The 20,000-nt window shown below is 49.9% G+C and overlaps 1 protein-coding gene across 1 annotated transcript in view; it reads left to right on the top strand.

The window, feature by feature from the left end:
* LOC308161947 (fibrillin-2-like) overlaps positions 1 to 20,000 on the top strand; it is a gene marked incomplete at both ends in the record, with an annotated part of 68,143 nt that overhangs the window by 3,857 nt on the left and 44,286 nt on the right. Inside the window, 5 exon segments of the mRNA XM_080536028.1 lie at positions 3,162 to 3,244; positions 3,502 to 3,603; positions 9,548 to 9,643; positions 9,780 to 9,875; positions 19,602 to 19,799. Coding sequence (XP_080392154.1) covers positions 3,162 to 3,244; positions 3,502 to 3,603; positions 9,548 to 9,643; positions 9,780 to 9,875; positions 19,602 to 19,799 — 575 coding nt within the window.

Genomic DNA, 20,000 nt, shown 5'->3' with positions numbered 1-20,000 from the left:
TGTAAAGTAGATCCCTCTACCTCTCCCAATCCCCCCCCCGCCCCCCCCCCCCCCCCCGCCCCCCAAACCAGAGAGGTACAGTGTCTCAGCCATCGTCTAGACCAGAGAGGTACAGTGTCTCAGCCATCGTCTAGACTGGAGTGAGCTCATGGTTCAACCCAGTCAAGGGAGAAAACCAGGCCAACGGTTGTTGGAGAGGAAAAAAAATCGTTCCCAGAACACAGGCTTATTTACCCCGGGTCTGGCCAACCAGAAGGCTCCTCCGATGCAGTGGCTCAGAGCAGAGCTAGGTAACAATCTACTGGGCTGGGGGTCAAATGCCAGTCGTCCGACCTTTGACCTGTAGGAGGGGGTAACTCATCATGACCTAGAATTACTTACTCTTTGTTGGATAACCTCTTCAATTTGACCTTCGGTAATCCTGGCTTGGAGCTGCGGATAGATAGTTTTATAGTCTTTGCCGCGTTGCCAGTCTCTGTAAGTCTTCGTTAAGTCTGGAGATTGAGCACCAATATCTACACAGAGAGCCGTTCCCTAGTCTTTAAAGACCCCCCTCTGCGTTTCCCCTCTTACGTGTACCTCTGTTGAACCTTCTGGACCTGACCTTTTGACTTCCTGGAATCCTTGCATGTGAAGATGCCCTCAGGACCTTTGTCTCGTGACTGTTGAGTTTGCACTTTTCAACGGGAGGAGTCTGGAGTGGCCTCTTAAAGTGGCTTCCTCTGTACCTTAACCAAGAAGATCAAAGGACTTTAGAAAAAGTGTTTCTGTCTTTCAGCATCTTATACAGTTAAATAGGAGAGGGGGAAACGAGGTGAAAACAGAGGTGAAAACAGTGGTGCAATTACTGTCTGGTGTAAATCTCTCCCATGGAACACACCTTTCAAATGCGGTATATTTCAAAGTAATTGCCTTAATAGTGAGGCTCTCAAATATGCCCATATTTGATCCTATCGCCTGCTACTCATCCATACCACGCAGCTGTCAACTAAAGCCTATAACAATCTTTTTGTTTCTTAAACCCCCACTGAACTTTGGGTTTCAGACAAGACAAAGAATGGCCTTTTGTCCCTTGCCTTGAAAAGTTCACATTTCTCCTGGGCTAAAAGTGCAGCCATCTTTCTTTTATTACTATTAATGAGAGTTAATGAGAGAGCCACGGGCCAGGAAACAACATCAAAGACTACTTGCTAGTGCTACAAGAGTTAATCCCCTTTAAATTGAGTGCTGAAAACAGCATGACGGTTCAATATTGAGGCAAATCCCTGAGGGCTGAAAAGCTGAGGGGTTGAGGCTCTCTCTCTGGGCCGAGGAGGCTCCCTCGTAAGCGGGTCACACAGGCTAGCCTGAAGGACAGAGAGGAAGATAGAGAAAGAGGAAAAACAAACTCAAGCCATGCCTAGGTCAACCCCTCCCTAATCTTCCCTCATAGTGACTTCGCCCAGGTTTCAATGAGCGGAACAATTGCGGACATATGTTGAGAGAGAGAGAGAGAGAGAGAGATAGGGACAGCTATATAGATCGTTTTCACCCCGTTTACGTTAGGAATGTTACCTCTCGCTCTGTGTACTTCCAAGCAAGGCCCCCCTCCGGGTCTGTTTGACCCAGAAATGCAGCCCCCTCTGGGCTTCGCCTCTCCTTGCTTGTCTTGCTCTGCTCCTTGTTTCCATATCTGAGCTGCCATTTTTTCTTTTCCACTCCCTCTCTTCCCCTTCCCTCTGCTCCTTAACATAAACTTGTTTTTCTTTCCCTCCTACTGATCCCCCCCATTCCTTTCCCACCATCCTGTCTGTCCTCCTCCTCCTTCAAACCTTCATTCCTGTCTTCCTGTTTCTCTTCTCAGTCTCTGTCTACTCTCTGTCTCCTTTTTCTCCCACTCTCTCCCACTCTCTCTCTCTCTCTCCTTTTCTCTCTCTCTCTCCCTCTGTCTCTCTCTATCTCTCTCTCTCTCCTTCTTCCCTTCTCTTGTGCCATCTGGTAATGTGATTTGAGGTGTGCTCTGCTCACAGTCAATGAAAAGATCCAAACTACAGCTGGCCTCTCCCTGGGGTGACTGACAGCAGTTACTGTCTAGGTCAAACAAGAGCAGCAGATCATCTTATGGAGGAGAAGAAAGAATTTGTGAAGAATTCACAAAATGTCATTCATTTAGCGCATCGTTTATCCACTCCGGTCCTGGGGTCTCTGAAGGATTTGACATCATTGTTATAGCCTAGCGCTAACACACCTGATGCAAGTCATCAAGAACTTAATCGTCAGTTGAGCAGTTTGAATCAAGTGTGCTAGTTCTTCTGGACTAGACAAAATAGATACCATACCAGATAGTTGATTGCCAAAGTGAATTGGAGAGTTGATTGATTCAGAGAGTTGCTCAAGAGATGATTGATTACAGGAGGATAGCAAGCCCAAGTCTTGGATACAGCTTCACCCCTTAGCTAATAGTAGCTAATAGTAGCTAATAGCCCTATTAGAGTCCATGCATTCCAGTGTAGAATGGAGAAAGCAGGCCAACGATGAAGTAGATACAGTACAGTATTATTCCTATCATTGGAGGCTCTAAAAACGTCACGACTGTGTGTTTTCTAGTACAATGACAGAGCTTAGTTACTAGCCTCTTTAGCTTCTGCCAATTCCATTATGTAGAAAGCAGAGCCAGCGGAGCTCTTGATGTGGTTGAGCCATTTCCTCAGAGGGAAGGTTGTGGATAACCTGGCAGGCCTCTTAACTGCTCAGGGCAGTGTGATGGCTCTTACATGTGTCAGGGGTCAGGGGTCACAGGATGGCTCTCCACCAATCACCAATCAGAACCAGACCTCAAGCGAAGGGGAGTCATCTGTCTGGGATGTTAGCCAGAAAAACCGGGGGCTTAGGGAGAGGGGGTTTATAAATATCTCTCAGTTTCTTGGGAAATTTTGATTCAGTACGGCGAAAAACAAACGTCTGCTTTCCGTGTAACCCCCACATTAAGAACGTTCTGGATGGTCCTTGGGGGCTTCGTATCAATGCGAGGCCCTGTTTATACTGGACGCGGAGGTCGACCAGGTCTCCGAGTGCTTCGAAAATAATTCATATCCGTGTGTATTTGTGGAGGGCTTTGCTTAAATGATTCTAGGGGGGCTTGGCGAGGACTAAGTTTGTTTTTCTGTCTTTTCTCTCTCCAGGCCCAATGTGTGTGGCTCTCGCTTCCACTCCTACTGCTGCCCCGGGTGGAAGACCCTGCCGGGAGGGAACCAGTGTATCGTCCGTAAGTACCCCAGATTTTATCCGGTATATATATACAACACCACTGTACATACATACAATGGTTCATCTCACAACGATTTCTCACGCAAATAAGTGATTGGCAGTTGGCTGAAAATTCCCTGCTTTCATGATCACGACGCTTGTTGACGGTTCCCTGGCCAGTGTTTTTTTTTCAGCTTGCCTTAGTAAGTCACTCAGTAGATTTGACATCTCTCTTCCTCCTCTCCTCTCCTCTACTATCTCGCTCCCCCCCCGCAGCAATCTGCAGGAACTCGTGTGGTGATGGCTTCTGCTCCAGACCCAACATGTGCACCTGCTCCAGCGGTCAGCTCTCCCCCAGCTGTGGGGCCGGAGCCGGAGGTGAGTCACCATATCAGGCGCCCGGCGAACCCACACAATCCCAACAACAAGCACCCGAGCCCCCCTAGTTCCTCACAGCCTCCTCAAACACCTAGAATCAGAATCAGAATCAGAATCAGAATCAGAAGACTTTATTGCCATGACATGTAAACATGTTAGGAATTTGGTTTGGTACAGTGAAGCGCAGTTTACAACAGGACAGGTGCAAGACAGGACAAGACAGTGCAAACCAACGTCATAGTGCAAAAAGTAATAAATAAATATCAATATAAGAAGTGCAAAAAGTGCCAAAAGATCAAGTGTTCAGGTCAAGACAGTCCATAGCTCTCTGAGTGGGGGTGGAGGGAGGGTAGATAGATGGTAGATAGGTAGATAGATGACCTAGCAACATCCACACAGTCCCATAAGACCCCCAAAACACTCAACTGTCCGCTTATACACCCATTCAGAACCCACCCAGCTGGAGGGCCAACCAACCCCCCCACCCAAGAGGGTCTTAGGCATATTAGGGGAGCCTGTAGACTCAATCCGATGCCTGACTGACATGGTCCAGACTCCAGCGCTGCAGGTCACAGGGTTTAGGAGGATTAACCAGCACACGGCTCTGGTTCTCCCAGCTCAGCCCGGTGGATCTAGTTTTACGCCGCTCAGGCCCCAGAGAGAGAGTGTGAAATAGAAAGAGTGTGTGTGTGTGTGTGTGTGTGTGTGTGTGTGTGTGTGTGTGTGTGCGTGTGTGTGTGTGCATGTGTGTGTGTGTGTGTGTGTGTGTGTGTGCGTGCATGCGTGCATGCGTGTGTGTGTGTGTGTGCGTATGTGTGTGTGTGTAATAGCAGTGTGTATAATAGTGTTTATAGTGTGCTCTGCTCTGCTGGGCCCGGGCTGTCTCGTCAGTCACGCCTAGCCCCCTCCAGGCCCCCATACACACACACACACACACACACACACACACACCGGGTAGTACAGGCCAGCCCGTCTGACCCTGAGGTGTAAAACAGGATCTACTCCACACTGTGTGGACACCCCAGAGAGCTCCAGAGAGGCCAGACGCCTGCTTCTCATGCCTGGGAAAATAGCTCTCCAACCTGGGGAAGAACTGCTAATGTCCCCCGCAGAGCTGCTGGATGGAGACAGACAGAAAACAGCTCCCTAAACCCAGGGAAAAAGTCTTTAACGTTTCCCCATAGAGCTGGATGGAGACTGACTTTAGTTGGCCTCCGGCAGAATCACTGTTGCGAAAGGCCGATGAAGTCATGTCCCTCAGAGAGGAAGCTTCCAGCAGCTACAGTATAACTTCTTCCCGACCCATAGCTAGAGCTAACCGATTATCACACTGCGCCGACTCCGGCTCTCATACCCAGGGATTTATAGGCCTATTACAGACCTGCCTTACAGTCTTCGGATTTTCCAGATAAAAGTAGGCCAGGAATGGCAGGGGTCTGGGTTTCAAAAGTAAGTTTTTTTAAATAATTATATTTTTATTGTTTCACAAGTCCCTTTAGGAATTGAGCAAGACATTCTGTAGATTATGTGCTGTGGTTAACAACACTAGGAGTGGGTGAGTGGCCAGTGCGCATCAGTGAAGACCTCTCTCTCTCTGGCCTCTAAGGAAATGTAAGGAGGTCAAAGGTCGCACAGGTTTACGACTGCTAAGATGAAATATCCCCTTCGTCCAGCTCTGTGAAAACGGCTCTGACGAACCGTGGCATTCGACCTACTTTTATAGAGGTCAGTATGTCTGGCTGTGGGGATTCTCCACCCCAACTGAACCACATTTGATACTTCATACAAACCCATAAAACAACATTCTTCATCTTGATCGGAACTCCATGTTTTGATGCAATCGTTGGTCGATCTATAGTCTCTCGTAATCTCTCAGTATCCACATTCTGTATTCAATCAAGATTTGGAACACACTTGGAATTGTTAATTTTCTTTCCCATAATTGGGAACAACATTTCTAGCCCTGAAGTCAATGGTCGGATTATTGATAGCTTCTTCATAGCATCTTTATTTGTCATAGTCTACATCGTAGAATGTAGAGGGTAGAAGTTATAGACGCCATGTTCGAATGTGAAGCTTTTTTTTATCTCTGTTTAATTCACATGGATGTTTTTCTGTAGTGAGATACGACCCTCCTATCCAGGGACTGCTCTTTATAGCTAACTCAGTTTGAATTCAATAAAACTTTATTCATCCTCTCAGGGGCAATTAAGACTCTGGTCGAAAAAGACATTTACATTACATTTACCATGACATTTTTGGCATTTATCCTAAGCGACTTACAACAAATGCATTTTGTCTAAGAAAGTGAATCATCTATCCATCAGTCATCGGCAAGAAAAAGTCATCTATGCTCTTGGCCAGAGGCTATTGGCAGTCAAAACACTCATACATACAGTAGACCATCACAGTCTAAAACAGAGCAGCTGTGTTGAGGATCAAATCAATCATATTTATTATCCTCTTCTCATATCTATGATTATAATTTAGCGTGCCTCTCAGTCCCCTCTGAAACAGCTGTCAGCTAGTTAGGTCCAGATTTGCTCAACGCAGTACTAGATGCTACAATTACAGTATGGAGTCAATGCCACTCTGATGTCAAACTAGGATGGTTTAGTTAGTGGTAGTTAGTGAAGTTAGTCACAGAAATCGATCGGATGTTAAGACTTTTGATTTTGACCCAAAAAATTGCCCTTTGACTTTGGACATGGCTGGCCAGCGTCCCCGCACGAGTATTCCATTACATTACATCTCCATCCTGAACTTGACGTTGACATGTCACTGTTCCCCTGGGTTGTATATAAATCAGTACAGAACACAGCCATAAAGTGCCTAAGTGTCCACCCTCCCCTCCCCTCCCCACCCCTCCCCACCCCACCCCCCAACCAGTGTTTCCTGTGCACCCAACCCCCTGTAAAAACACACAGATGTGAGCCAGGACACCGTCGACCAACCGGCACACAGAGGTGCATTGTGGTCCGCCACCCCCACCCCCACCACCCCCTCCCCCACTCCTCCGCCTGGGTACATGAGATGGAGACGACCCCCCCCCCGACCCCCATCCCCTGCCTGGTGTTATGCACGTGTTACTCCCCTCACACGGGTCACAGGAATGGACCATCTCTCGCCACCTGTGGGGGGGGTTCTCAGCGGGGTCAGCCAGTGAGATCATCCTCCTACTACCCCCGCCCCACCTTCCCTCCAGCCCCCTATTTCAGAGAAAATGCACGGCACGGCCTTTCCCCCCCCCCTCCCACACTTCACTTGAGTGTTCCGTGAACAAAAGAAAAACTGAGAAAGAAAAAAGATAGACCCATCGTGTGTCCTCTGTGACCTTATGTAAAACATTCGAGGCGCCGGGGGGAGAGATGTTGGAAAAACTGATAGATGTACCCCGAGCTGTACCGTGCCGTGATGGAGTTAGAGTTCGGCATTACGACATTCTTGAGTTGTTTCCTCACGGTTTGTTTCTCGGTTTGGGGTCGAGTGCAATCAGTCAATAGAGTCATTTTTCAAGTTTAATTTCCCTCCTGACCTGAGGAGAGAGAGAGGGAGAGAGAGAGAGAGAGAGCGAGCGAGAGAGAGAGAGAGAGAGAGAGAGAGAGAGAGAGAGAGAGAGAGAGAGAGAGAGAGAGAGAGAGAGAGAGAGAGAGCGAGAGAGAGAGAGAGAGAGAGAGAGAGAGAGAGAGAGAGAGGGAGTGATTTTCGTGAGTGTGTGTCGTGCTAAACGATGTGGCCTCATTGGCTTGGTGCCGTGGGCTGGGTTGAGTTGAGGTTGAACCCCCTGAGAAGAGATCAGCTTTCCATGTTGTGCATTTCTAGTACACAAACCCATAAACCTCCTGGCCCAAAGTATTTACTGTCATCCATCACCAACTGTCTGCTACACAAGACACTACTCAGACCTGTGTGGGAGAGTTAGCCGGGCTTGAGTTGTGAGACTGAGAAGAAGAAGGCAGACTTGAACAATAGGCGTTAGCGTTAGCCAAAATCTGTCCGAGAAAATCTGACAGAGATAGAAGATTTTAGCCAGACTTGTAGAGTAGTAACATCGAGACCTGTAGTCAGATATTTTCCCTATTTTTCCCTAGATATTATCCCTAGATAATATCAGGTCAAGCCCAGCTCAGCTCAGTTCAGCACTTTAGTGTGAATTAGGGGAGGGAGAGAGATTAGTTTAGCCAGTTTACAGTAGTAGAGTTAGACAGGCCCTATATACAATAAAGACAAGGTTTCGCCAGACTTGTGTCCGAGGGAGAGTTAGCGAAGTTTGAACAGTCCAAAGTGAAAGTTCCCTAGTTCCCTGGAGGTGTTCTGTGAGCTAGCCAGACATGTACGGTCAGAATTATGACTGGACCGTTTACAGTAAATGGGAAGTGTTAGTGAGTGTGACTAGTGAGTGCCGGGCTAGAGAAGCCATGTAATCCGAGCAGAGCTCCAGGTACCCAGACACTTCCTCTCACCCGTATAATGAATCGGAGCCAAAAGTGAAACGAGTTACTGTAATTAAAGATGGCAGAGAGAGAAAAGTGAACGAGGGATAGGGAGAGAGAGAGAGAGGGATACGGAGAGAGAGCACAAGAGACCTAAAGAGACCGAAAGAGAGAGAGAGAAGGAAAGAGAAAGAGAGAGAGGGAAGGAAACGGGCCAGAACGACTCACATAGGTGTCATTTCCCTTCCATCGACAGTACCGAGCCAGGCTTAGCAGAATTAAGAACCGTGGCACCATGGCCTTCCGCCAGACCAATTAGAGGCCTTGTGAAATGTGTTTGTGTGTATGTAAGACTGACTAAGCTACCTCACACACACACACACACACACACACACACACATACACACACACTACGAGGTATGGTGTCTGGCAGGTCTGGTGGTAGCGGCAGGGGGGTCCTGGTTTACATCACCCCACCACATCCCCCCAGCCTGTCTGTCCGTCAGTCAGTCTGTCTGTCTGTCTGTCTGTATGTCTGTCTGTCTGTCTGTCTGTCTGTTTGTCTGTCTGTCTGTCTGTCTGTCTGTTTCTCTGTCTGTTTCTCTGTCTGTCTGTCTGTCTGTCTGTTTCTCTGTCTGTTTCTCTGTCTGTTTCTCTGTCTGTTCCTCTATCTGTTTCTCTGTCTGTCTGTCTGTCTGTCTGTCCGTCAGTCTGTTTCTCTCTCTGTCTGTCTGTCTGTCTGTCTGTTCCTCCATCTGTTCCTCCATCTGTTTCTCTGTCTGTCTGTCTGTCTGTCTGTCTGTTTCTCTATCTGTTTCTCTATCTGTCTGTCTGTCTGTCTGTTTCTCTGTCTGTTTCTCTGTCTGTTTCTCTGTCTGTTTCTCTGTCTGTCTGTCTGTCTGTTTCTCTGTCTGTCTGTTTCTCTGTCTGTCTGTCTGTCTGTTCCTCTATCTGTTTCTCTGTCTGTTTCTCTGTCTGTCTGTCTGTCTGTTTCTCTGTCTGTTTCTCTGTCTGTTCCTTTATCTGTTTCTCTGTCTGTCTGTCTGTCTGTCTGTCTGTCTGTCTGTCTGTCTGTCTGGAGTAGAGCAGTCTCGGCAGCCTGGGCTGGGCTGGGCCAGGCTGCTCCTCCAGGGTTTGGTCTCTCAGCACATTCCTCCCAGACTGTAGGATACAGCTGGCTCGACTTATGGCCCCCGCACCCCCCGCTCTGTTTGATAGGGGTAGAGCCTCGGCCCTCTTAGTTACATTATAGCGCTCTATAATAATTAGGTACAGTAGTAAAAACAAAAGAAGTAACATGTTATCCAAGCACAGTTTTCGCTTAAATGGTATTCAATTCAAGGTCAAACTGAATACGACTGTACCTCTGTGTGTGTGTGTGTACGTGTGTGCGCGTGTGCGCGTGTGTGTGAGACAGGTGTAGTAGCCTTGTCGCTCTAGTGTGGTCTCTGGCTGCATGTGTTGACCCCCGTGTTCTCCCCCCCGCTTCCCCCCCGCCTCCCCCCTCACAGTGCAGTCCTGTAACGTCAGGTGTATGAACGGAGGCAGCTGCCAAGAGGACTCCTGCTCCTGTCAGAAGGGCTACACGGGAAATCACTGTGGACAGCGTGAGTAGAGCTCCTAACAGCACAGTCAGCAGTCGCTGTGTGAGTTTGTGTGTGTGTGTGTGTGTGTGTGTGTGTGTGTGTGTGTGTGTGCGCGTGTGCGTGTCATAGCCCTAACGCTCTCCTCTCTCCCATCCAGCCGTGTGTGAGAACGGCTGCCAAAATGGCGGACGCTGCATCGGACCCAACAGATGTGCCTGTGTCTACGGCTTCACTGGCCCGCAGTGCGAGAGAGGTAAGGTCCCGACGAGTCATCCTCCTACTGTAGCTGCTCTACCACCACGCTGCTAGCCCTGCACCCCCCCCCCCCCCCACCGCCCCCCCACCCTCCCTCCCCCACCCGCCCTCCCTCCCCCACCCCCCCCTCCCCCCCTAATAATCAAACCCAGCCCCGGGGGCGATCTGACTAAGAGACGCCACACTATCACACACGGCGGCATAGATCACGCCACTACACCCCCTCTTTCTTTATCTCTACACCCCCCCCAGCCAGTGCTGTGGAAGATAGCGAACCGCCAGGAACAGTCACATTGCTTTGATGTGTTTTGCACGCGAAGAAGAAGAAGTTCTAGAAGAAGTTCATATCAGTCTAGACATGATACAGTGTGACTGCATGCAATATGTTGCAGACTGCACACACACAGAACAGACCAGATCGTGGGGGGGGGGGGGGGGGGTGGGGTTGTATTCAAAGGGGGTTGTATTCATACAAATATGTCATCTGGCGGTGAGGGGTGTTGAGAGGACAAAACAGGGCAGGCCTACACTGAAGTACGAGAGGTTGGGGGTCAGGTGGGTTGAGGGGTGGGTTAGGGTGAGGGTTAGGGTGTGTCGGGGGGGGGGGGGGGGGCTTGGTTTGGGGACCTGATGACCAGGCAATGTGTTCACAGTCACAGTTGGGGTCAATTGTATTTCCAGGAATAGGCGCGAGAGAGAGAGAGAGAGAGGACCTTAACACTGCCAAGCCCTTCCCCTCACCTAACCTAACCTCACCACCTCAGGCCCTGACCTTTGACCTCTCTCTCCCTCCCTTCCTCCCCCACCGGCCTTGCAACTCTGGCTTGTTTTCTTGGAAAACACAACACTGGCAGAGGGGCGAGGGGGAGGGGAGGGGGGGGGGGGGGTCAAACTGACATCTGGCAATAAATAACCCCCCCCCCCCCCTCCGCCACCTCGGAATGGGGAGTGACAGAATAGCGTTTCTTTGTGGAGGTCGCGGACATTTCCTGAGGAGGAGTGAGGAGCGAGGGGATGGAGGGAGGGAGGGATGGAGGGAGGGAGGGAGGGATGGAGGGATGGAGGGATGGAGGGAGGGAGGGAGGGATGGAGGGAGGGATGGAGGGAGGGAGGGAGGGAGGGAGGGAGGGATGGAGGGAGGGAGGGAGGGAGGGATGGAGGGAGGGAGGGAGGGAGGGAGGGAGGGATGGAGGGAGGGAGGGAGGGAGGGAGGGAGGGATGGAGGGAGGGAGGGATGGAGGGAGGGAGGGAGGGATGGAGGGATGGAGGGAGGGAGGGAGGGAGGGAGGGAATGAGGGAGGGAGGGAGGGAGGGATGGAGGGATGGAGGGATGGAGGGAGGGAGGGATGGAGGGATGGAGGGAGGGAGGGATGGAGGGAGGGAGGGAGGGAGGGAGGGAGGGAGGGGCAGAGAGGGTAGAAGTAAAAATGGACTCCCCAGCTGTGTACACAGAGCCAGGCGAGGCCAAGCACAAACAGTCTCGTCTCCGTGCTAAGAGAGAGAGAGAGAGAGAGAGAGAGAGAGAGACAGACAGACAGAGAGAGAGAGAGAGAGAGAGAGAGAGACTGGGAGACCACCGCTCCATAGCAGCAGCCCTCATGTAAACCCCCCACTGCCCCCTCTATGTGTGTGTGTGTGTGTGTGTGTGTGTGTGTGTGTGTCTGTGTGTGTGTGTGTGTGTGCGTGTGCGTGTGCGTGTGTGTGTGTGTGTGTCTGGTGCCAACCCGCCTTGGCCCTGCTGCTGGGTGTGTGTGTCTGTGTGTGTGTGTGTGTGTCTGTGTCTGTGTCTGTGTGTGTGTGTGTGTGTGTGTGTGTGTGTGTGCGTGTGCGTGTGCATGTGCGTGTGTGTGTGTGTGTGTCTGGTGCCAACCCGCCTTGGCCCTGCTGCTGGGCCCAGTAAAAATATCACTTGTGTCCTCACTGTAGTCTGGGACGAGGCCGTAAAGCTGTCCCCCTATCTATCACCTCCTTCGTCATTCACACAACATGGACCCCAACCAGAGGGAGATGTGGTCTAATTCACACATAAACCTCTGCGCTTCCTAAGGATAACACCCCATCCCAGCCCCAGCGAGAACGGTCATGGAGCTATTTACGCTAACCTTGTGAAGATGTCCAGCTATATAAACCTCCCGACTGCCCCAGGGGTTGCACGGTTGTGGTTATGGAGGAGGTGTGTGGGTGGGTGTGTGTGTGTGTGTGTGTGTGTGTAACCAAACCCCCATAGCATTGACAGTTAAGATGGGTGAGTCACAGTTGAAAGATGCTGATCTAATCGGTTTCTCCTGGCGGGATGAGGAGAAATGTTTCAATAATGGTGAAAGCGGTGTGTGGGTGTGGGTGTGGGTGTTGGTGTGTGTGTGTGTGTGTGTGTGTGTGTGTGTGTGTGTGTGTGTGTGCGTGTGGGTGTGGGGTGTGGATGTGTGTGTGTGTACGCTTGCGGCATGTGCGTGAGTGTGTGCATCGGCAGACAGACAGGCAGTTAAGCATGAGTTACAATGTGGACTGACAGACACTGGCCGCCTCTCTCTAATCAGCTGAGTTTCCCACCAACCCTCGAGTCTCCCATCTATAGCCTCCGGCGCTCAGTCCTCTCATTACACGACCCAACAGATGTCTGTTTGCGGAAGGGCCCGGGGAAGGGCTTTTCGGAGAGTGTTCTGTTCATGTCCACTGTGTATTGACCCATTAACTAGGGCTCAGGTCCAATACTGCTACAGCCCAGCGCTAACGGACCCGCCACCACTGCCTCTCAGAGGACTAGATTTAGTCATATCCCCCTCTGGAGAGATACTTTGCTTTAGTCCAGCCCAGCCCACTCCAGAACCGGGGCCCAAGCCCAAGCCCAGCTCAGCCCCAGCCAAAGCCTAATCTAGTCCAGGCCAAATGGACACGTCGGAGATGCCTTCGGGGTGATGACGTCAGGTTGAAGGGTGAGGTGATGGAACAGGGGAAGTGTTTCTATTCCTGTCTGCTGTCCAATCTCCTCCTGGTGGGAGGTGGGGGTGGGGGGGCCTTGCCTAGGTAGGCTCTCCCTCCACAGCTGCTCAGAGTCTGGCAAGTGAGGCTCCTGTAAATCTCAGGAAGACAGATGGGCCCATTTTTACGGAGAGAGAAAAGACAAAAGAATGGAAAATATTCTATTGACGTTGACGTTGATTCATGTCTTGAGTTTTTGGGGGCAACAACCGAGGTCTGAAGGAAAGATGTTTCCAGCCTATTGAGACCCGGTGGAGGTTTGGAAGTCCTCTCTTTAGAGAGCTTTGAGTGTAAAAAAAACGACTCCTGTTTCTCTGCCTCATCTAAACGCTTTTATGCCTTTGATCTACTGTAGTTTTAATGACATCATGGCGTTGGATGTTGGATGTGGAATTGGAATGTTGCTCATACTTTAAAATGTGGATTTTAGAGTTTAGAGTGATTTTAGAGTTTGCTTTTCATGTCTGCACTAATGTTTAATATTCTTCCCGTAGACAAAATAGAACAAATATTTGGAGTGCCCTTAGCATAGAGCTTATACTCTACTTGATTGGTCCTGTGGGACCCAGTGGAGGTGGCCTTTGATCTTGCCAGATGGAAAATCCAGTTGATTTCCCCCGCAATCTACCAATGATGGAGACCCAGCCCCTGTTGATAGCGAGCTAACACTGAACACTTTGTTATCGATTGCATACTGGGTAAAGACGTTTTGCTTTACATTTATAATAAATTCACAGTGCATTATACGAGTTCTGACAGTATAAGCGTCTATGACAGCTTTTTAATGTCTTATATAATCTCATAATGGTTCTGAGCTATCATCAGCAATTTTCTGTTCTAGAAAAAGTTATAGACATAACATATTATGACATAATGAAGCCATTATAAGGCACCGCACATCTCTAGGATTAGTTGAGTTATGGCGCTTTGTGACGTGTGTGCCTCTTAGGAAGTGTTATCCAAGTGTCTTTAGTAGTGGAGCTGTCTGTAGACGTACGGACTTGCCTGGGTTGCCTGAGGGATTTTGCAAAGACAGCGTCAGGGTCGGCCAAAGCAAATCACACTGAAACCATCGGAACAAATTGCTGCTGAATAATAAATAGTTGTTGCAGTATAATTACAGAGGAATGACGTTAAAAAAAAAAAAAAAAACGTGAAAAAAAGAAAGTTGACCACTTTCTTTCACGTTTGAATTGACTGAGGCTAGACAGACAGCCTTTGGGTTAAACTGTACACAGTAACATGGGGTTAAACTGTGGTTCCTATACTGTAGCTCTGTTCAGTTGTTCCGTTTTTCAACACAGCCATGTGTGTTCTTGGTAATTACCCTGTGAGTGTGGTTTGTGCACGAGACTGCTATCTATTAACCTACTGAGGCAGTCAGGCGCAGAGAGGCTCGCTGGTGCCAAAAGCCATTTCATATCACATGAGATTCTTATCCTCCATCACGGCTTATCTCACACTCCCCCCCTTTCATCCCCAGTCTACCCCCCCCCCCAGTTCCCTCAGTCTGCTCCCAGCCTCCCCCCCGCCTCCTCCCAGCCTCCCCCCAGCCTCCCCCAGTCTCTGCTACTCTTCAACACTCACCCCAGTCTCCACCAGCCTCACCCTACTCTCCCCAGCCTCCCCCCTGCCTCCCCCCAGCCTCCCCCAGTCTCTGCTACTCTTCAACACTCACCCCAGTCTCCACCAGCCTCCCCCTACTCTCCCCCAGCCTCTCCCCAGCCTCCCCCCAGCCTCCCCCAGTCTCTGCTACTCTTCAACACTCACCCCCAGTCTCCACCAGCCTCCCCCTACTCTCCCCAGCCCCTCCCCAGCCTCCCTCCCAGCCTCCCCCCAGCCTCCCCCAGTCTCTGCTACTCTTCAACACTCACCCCAGTCTCCACCAGCCTCACCCTACTCTCTCCCCCAGTCTCCCCTCAGACTCTACTAATCTCCACAAGCGTCCCCCCCTAGCCTCCCACATTTCCCCATGCAGTCTCCCTCTGCCTCCCCCAGTCTCCCTTCCTTGTCTCCTCCAGCCTCACCCCAGCTCTCTCCCAGTCTCCCCCCCAGCTCTCTCCCAGTCTCACCCCAGCTCTCTCCCAGTCTCCCCTACTTGACCACCCAAGGCCGAGCTTACAGGAAGGCAGTATTAGCATAGCATCACGTTTGGGTGACCATGGTGATGAAGCAGTCAACTCCAGACAGAGTCCTTATTATGGACTCATTAAGCTGTAAGACTTTACAGATTATTAGATTGAAGGGGTGTTGATAGCGGGCGTTGATAACACTAACAGCTACCTCTGCATTTTAGCCAGAATAACACACACACACGCACTGAACAAACACACCTATTTAAACGAACCCACACAGACACAGACACACACGTACTGTACACACACACACACACACACACACACACACACACACACACACACATTTCTGAGTAGAAATCCTCCCCCTCTTGGCTGAGATAAGAGAGGAGCAGCGTGGAGGTGTGTACACGGCCTGTCCTGTTTTAGACGCGGTGGTGTAAATCCTCCCAGCTGTGTGTGGGGCTGGAACGCTAAAGAGCTGCGGATCCCAGCAGGTCAGGAGCACGGAGACACCCACAGGAAGGCCAGAGTGGCTAATACGTCCTCCTTTATTGACTCGCGCCGCCGACCTCCGACCCCGAGAAACGGGAATGGCCGCCTTCCTTTGGAATCCCGCCACAGTTCATAGACTCCTCTTATCTTAATGCTCCTCGCGAAGACATGAATCACCCCGCGGAGGCAGCTGTTGGAAGCGGGCTGTGTGTTTCTCTGTCTCAGACTCAAACGAGGTTGACTTGACCAAGGCGCTTTCCTCTCTGTGTTTTCCTCCCTTCTCCCTGTGATCATACAGCTGGAAGGTACACAGTTTTTTGGGTTTTTTCCCAGAGCTTCCCCCCAACGCTTCCAGATTGGGTTAAAAAACATTCATAGTTTCGAACCTCGAAGATTATTTCATTCCCTTTCATCTCGTGTCAGCCATTCATGAAGAACTTGGGGAGGAAGGGAGAAAAAAAAATCACCATCGACCACATTACTAACAAGCCCGTATGTGATTGGCTGACTTGGTCACAGTTCTTTTGCAAGATGTAGGTGAAAGGAGGTTTTGGGTCCACCCATGACCTCATTAACCCAACTCTGGGCTGGGTTACAGTTGGCCAGCACATTATTGGCGGGCTGTTTAGTATACCAGCGCTGATTTGTACGGTAATTGATACTGTATATAATAAAACCCTGGGAGAATTCTCGAGGCCGTGGTACAGGGTGGGCTTTGCTGAGTGTTACATTATTGAACAGCCAAGAGTTTGATTCATAGCGAATCTGCGCTTCATAGTGGAGGAAGTGTGGAGGATGGGGAGGAAACTGGAGATACCTGGATAGCAGACAAAGGTGACTAAACGTGGATTGGAAGTGAGGCTGGGGGGGGGGGGGGGGGGGGGGGGGGCGTGCTGAAGAGGAGGGTGTAGTCAGCTCATGTTTTTGATCTATCGCGCAATTTGAAATAATAATAATAATATAATCAGACTAAATTGCTCAGTCAGTCAGTTCTTCCATTCCTAACCTGTAACCCAGGAATGTGCATGTTCTCTGAACGTGGTCCACACACACACATGTACTGTACACACACACACACACACACACACACACACACACACACACACTCCCTGCTTGGCATGTCAACCCGTTTTTTTAGTCAGTCGGCCTTGCGGCTGACTGTGAGACATGAAGCCTCTGGCTTGGCGATTGTTATTCAGTCCATTAAAAGAGTGCTGGGTTCGGATCACTCCAGTCTTTTGTTTGGCCAGGCTGAGTGTGTGTGTGTGTGTGTGTGTGTGTGTGTGTGTGTGTGTGTGTGTGTGCATGTGAGTGTGCGTGCCCCAGTATGTGTGTGTGTGTGTGTGTGTGTGTGTGTGTGTGGCCCAGTGTGTGTGTGCGTGTGCACGCGTGTGTGTGCCCCTGTGTGTGTGTGTGTGTGGACCTGTGGTGTGTTTTCCTTCGGGCGTGTGCATACATAGACAGGGCTTTGCTGAACTTGGCTGCTGTCCTCTAGCTGTCTAAAGAGCTGCTTGTGGATGATTTGGCCATGGGAGCACCCAGACTCCTCACCGAGAGGGGTCCTCTCTCTCTCCGAGGATCAAAGACATGGCAAGGAGACGCGGAGACATTCTCAGCTTTCTTTTCTTTTATCTCTCTCGTTATTCTTCTAAGTCCTCGCTGTCTCTTTATCATCCTCCATCTCCATCCGTCTTTCCCTCCATTCCTTCACTGCAAAGGTCACGTCCGCCACGGTTTTTGTTTATGAGTCGGGTCCGCAAAACTCATAGAGATGGATCTCTCGGTATCTCCGAGCCCTGGAAATAGGATTATCAGGATGACGAGGTAATAAGCGTTTAGATTTAGAGCTTCACCTTGGTCAGGAACGTAGACTGAAAGCAGAGAGAGTGAAAGTCGTGAGGGGGTGGAGGGGGTGGGAGGGGGGGGGGGGGCTGGGTGGAGGGGGCTGTTTAGTGATTCAGAGTTCAGGACAGGGGATGCACACATCTGGGCTAGAGGTTGTCCCAGCCAGGCCAGATTAATCAACCCCAGATGTGTGCAGCCATGGACGCAGCAGTGGGTCTGTGGTTGTTGCTCTGAGGGGGGACTCGCATTCCTGGCCTCCAATTGTCCAGGACAGATTGTCAGGTCATGGGTATGAGAGGAGGAGAGGAGAGGAGAGGACAGCAGGAGACTCGACAGACATTATGGACAGACAAACATGTGTGTTTGTGTGTCGGTGTGTGTGTGTGTGTGTGTGTGTGTGCGTGCATTTTGACCTACTTTCTCTCTCCGTCTCCTTCCTGTGCTTTGGGTCTGGGCAGGATGGATGTGATTTACCTTTTCATTTAAACACAAGGAAGCAATAAGAGGAGGGGATGCCACATCAGAGCGTAGCATGGCTACAGTATAGTAGCTGTAGGGTCAGGGCGAGGGTGAGGGTTAGGGGGTTAGGGATAGAATAGATCTCCTCGCTTGTGGAAGAGGAAACACATTCTCCTGGCCCTGTGTTTCATCGTAACCGTAACAGACGAGTCTCAGACAAGCGTGTCGTTTTTTATTTCCGACTGTAGATCGTACAGTACGTTCTAACGAATCCCGGCGTATTACCTTAGTGGCGCCACTGCTGCCGTAAATAAGGGCCTCAAACCACACGAGAAGCCATCATTAGGCCTTTTTTGAGTTTTATTACGTGCGATTGAACGGACATCATATTGCTCAAATGGCTTCAGCATGAGGTCATTGTGTTTGATTCGTGAAGTGTGGTTAACAAGATTATGTCGTTGTGTGTCGCGGTGGTCTCTGGAAAGTGGCACGCACACACACACACACGCGCGGGCGCGCGCACAGACACACACACACACACGAGTGCACACACACACACACACACATACACACACACACACGCACACACTCAGCAAGGTGGCTATTGAAGTCCAGGACATTGTGTTCTTATATAACAGTGTTTCCACACACACACACACACACACACGCACACACACACACACACACACACACACACACACACACACACACACACACACACACACACACAGGTTGTTCCTTTTTAGTTTGTTGTCTTTTCCTTCAGCCCAGTGTTAGCTTGTTAGCTAGCTCGAGTGTTAAACATTCCTATTGGACTACGACCGTCTTTTGTAGAGATATTACGGTTATCATTGTAGCCATCTCTTAGTGTCACCTTTTGACACTTCTATGCTGCGTTGATGTGTGTGATTGTGATACTCAATATACAATCTAGTCGTGTACATGTTTGGATCTGAACCAAGAATGTTTGTCATGGGAAGATCATTATTGATGTGAACCAGCTATTTTGCTTCCTCCATTATATGGTTATCCCATTACCCCTGCGGATAGTGTAAGCCACTGTTCCTACCCAGACCCAGACCAAAGTCTTACACTGGAATGTGCAGCGGCGTACATTCATTTACCGACTTAAAGAATTAAAGGGAGGTAAATTCACAGTGACGCAGTGTGTCGTCGGCTCTCTCACCGATGTCCCCTACGGTTATTTACGTCCTAAAAAGCTAAAAGCTTCTCTGCGGGAATTGCATAAATTGAATGAAACTCCTGAGTGTGAAATGTATTTAGACGTACATACCAGGCACGTGCAGTCAGGGGATTCAAAGCCTTACCTGTCATACTCCAACGAAAATAGCTGTTACAAAAAGCCCCAAAATATATATGTTACGGTACATGTGGGAATACGGTACATGTGGGAAAACTAGGGTTAGGGTTAGGGTTAGGGTTAGGGGTAAGGGTAGGTTTAGGGGTAGGGGTAGGGTTAGACATGCCAGCATGATGAATGGACTTTATTGTCATTGCTACAGTACAGGTACCAAACAACGAAATTTAGGATGTACCAAGTCACCCTAGCACCTAACCCTAACCCTATATTTCCCACATGTACCGTATTCCCACATGTACCGTAACATATACATTAAAATAAAGATTACGATTTTTCCACTGATTTGTGTTATAAATGCTGTATGATTTCTGTATGATTCGTACGTGCATATTTCCCCTAACTTCTCCTTTTTTTCTGCTCGAGAAAAGGTCATTTTTAACTTGAAGACAATAAGACATTGGCTTCCATTGTATCCATTAACTCTCTTATCTCTTTCTTTCCCTCTCCCCCCTCCTCCCCCCCTCTCCCCCCTCCTCCTCCCCTCTCTCAGACTACCGGACCGGGCCCTGCTTCACGCAGGTGAACAACCAGATGTGCCAGGGCCAGCTGAGCGGCATCGTCTGCACCAAGACCCTCTGCTGCGCCACCATCGGCCGTGCCTGGGGCCACCCCTGTGAGATGTGCCCCGCCCAGCCACACCCCTGCAGACGCGGGTTCATCCCCAACATCCGCAGCGGAGCATGCCAGGGTAAGACACGCACACACACACACACACACACACACACACACACACACACACACACACCTGGAACATCTTTTGGTAATGTTGTCATGAGAGACAACACAGACAATGATAAACACAAACACACACACACACACACACACACACACGCTAACACCTGGAACATCTGTTGGTAACGTTGTCATGAGCGACAACACAGACAATGCT

The sequence above is a fragment of the Nansenia antarctica genome (genome assembly GCF_963989245.1).
Source record: "Nansenia antarctica genome assembly, chromosome: 7".
NCBI lineage: Eukaryota > Metazoa > Chordata > Actinopteri > Argentiniformes > Microstomatidae > Nansenia > Nansenia antarctica.
The sequence above is the reverse complement of the archived record's forward strand: the minus strand, read 5'-3'. Positions and strand labels throughout refer to the sequence as shown.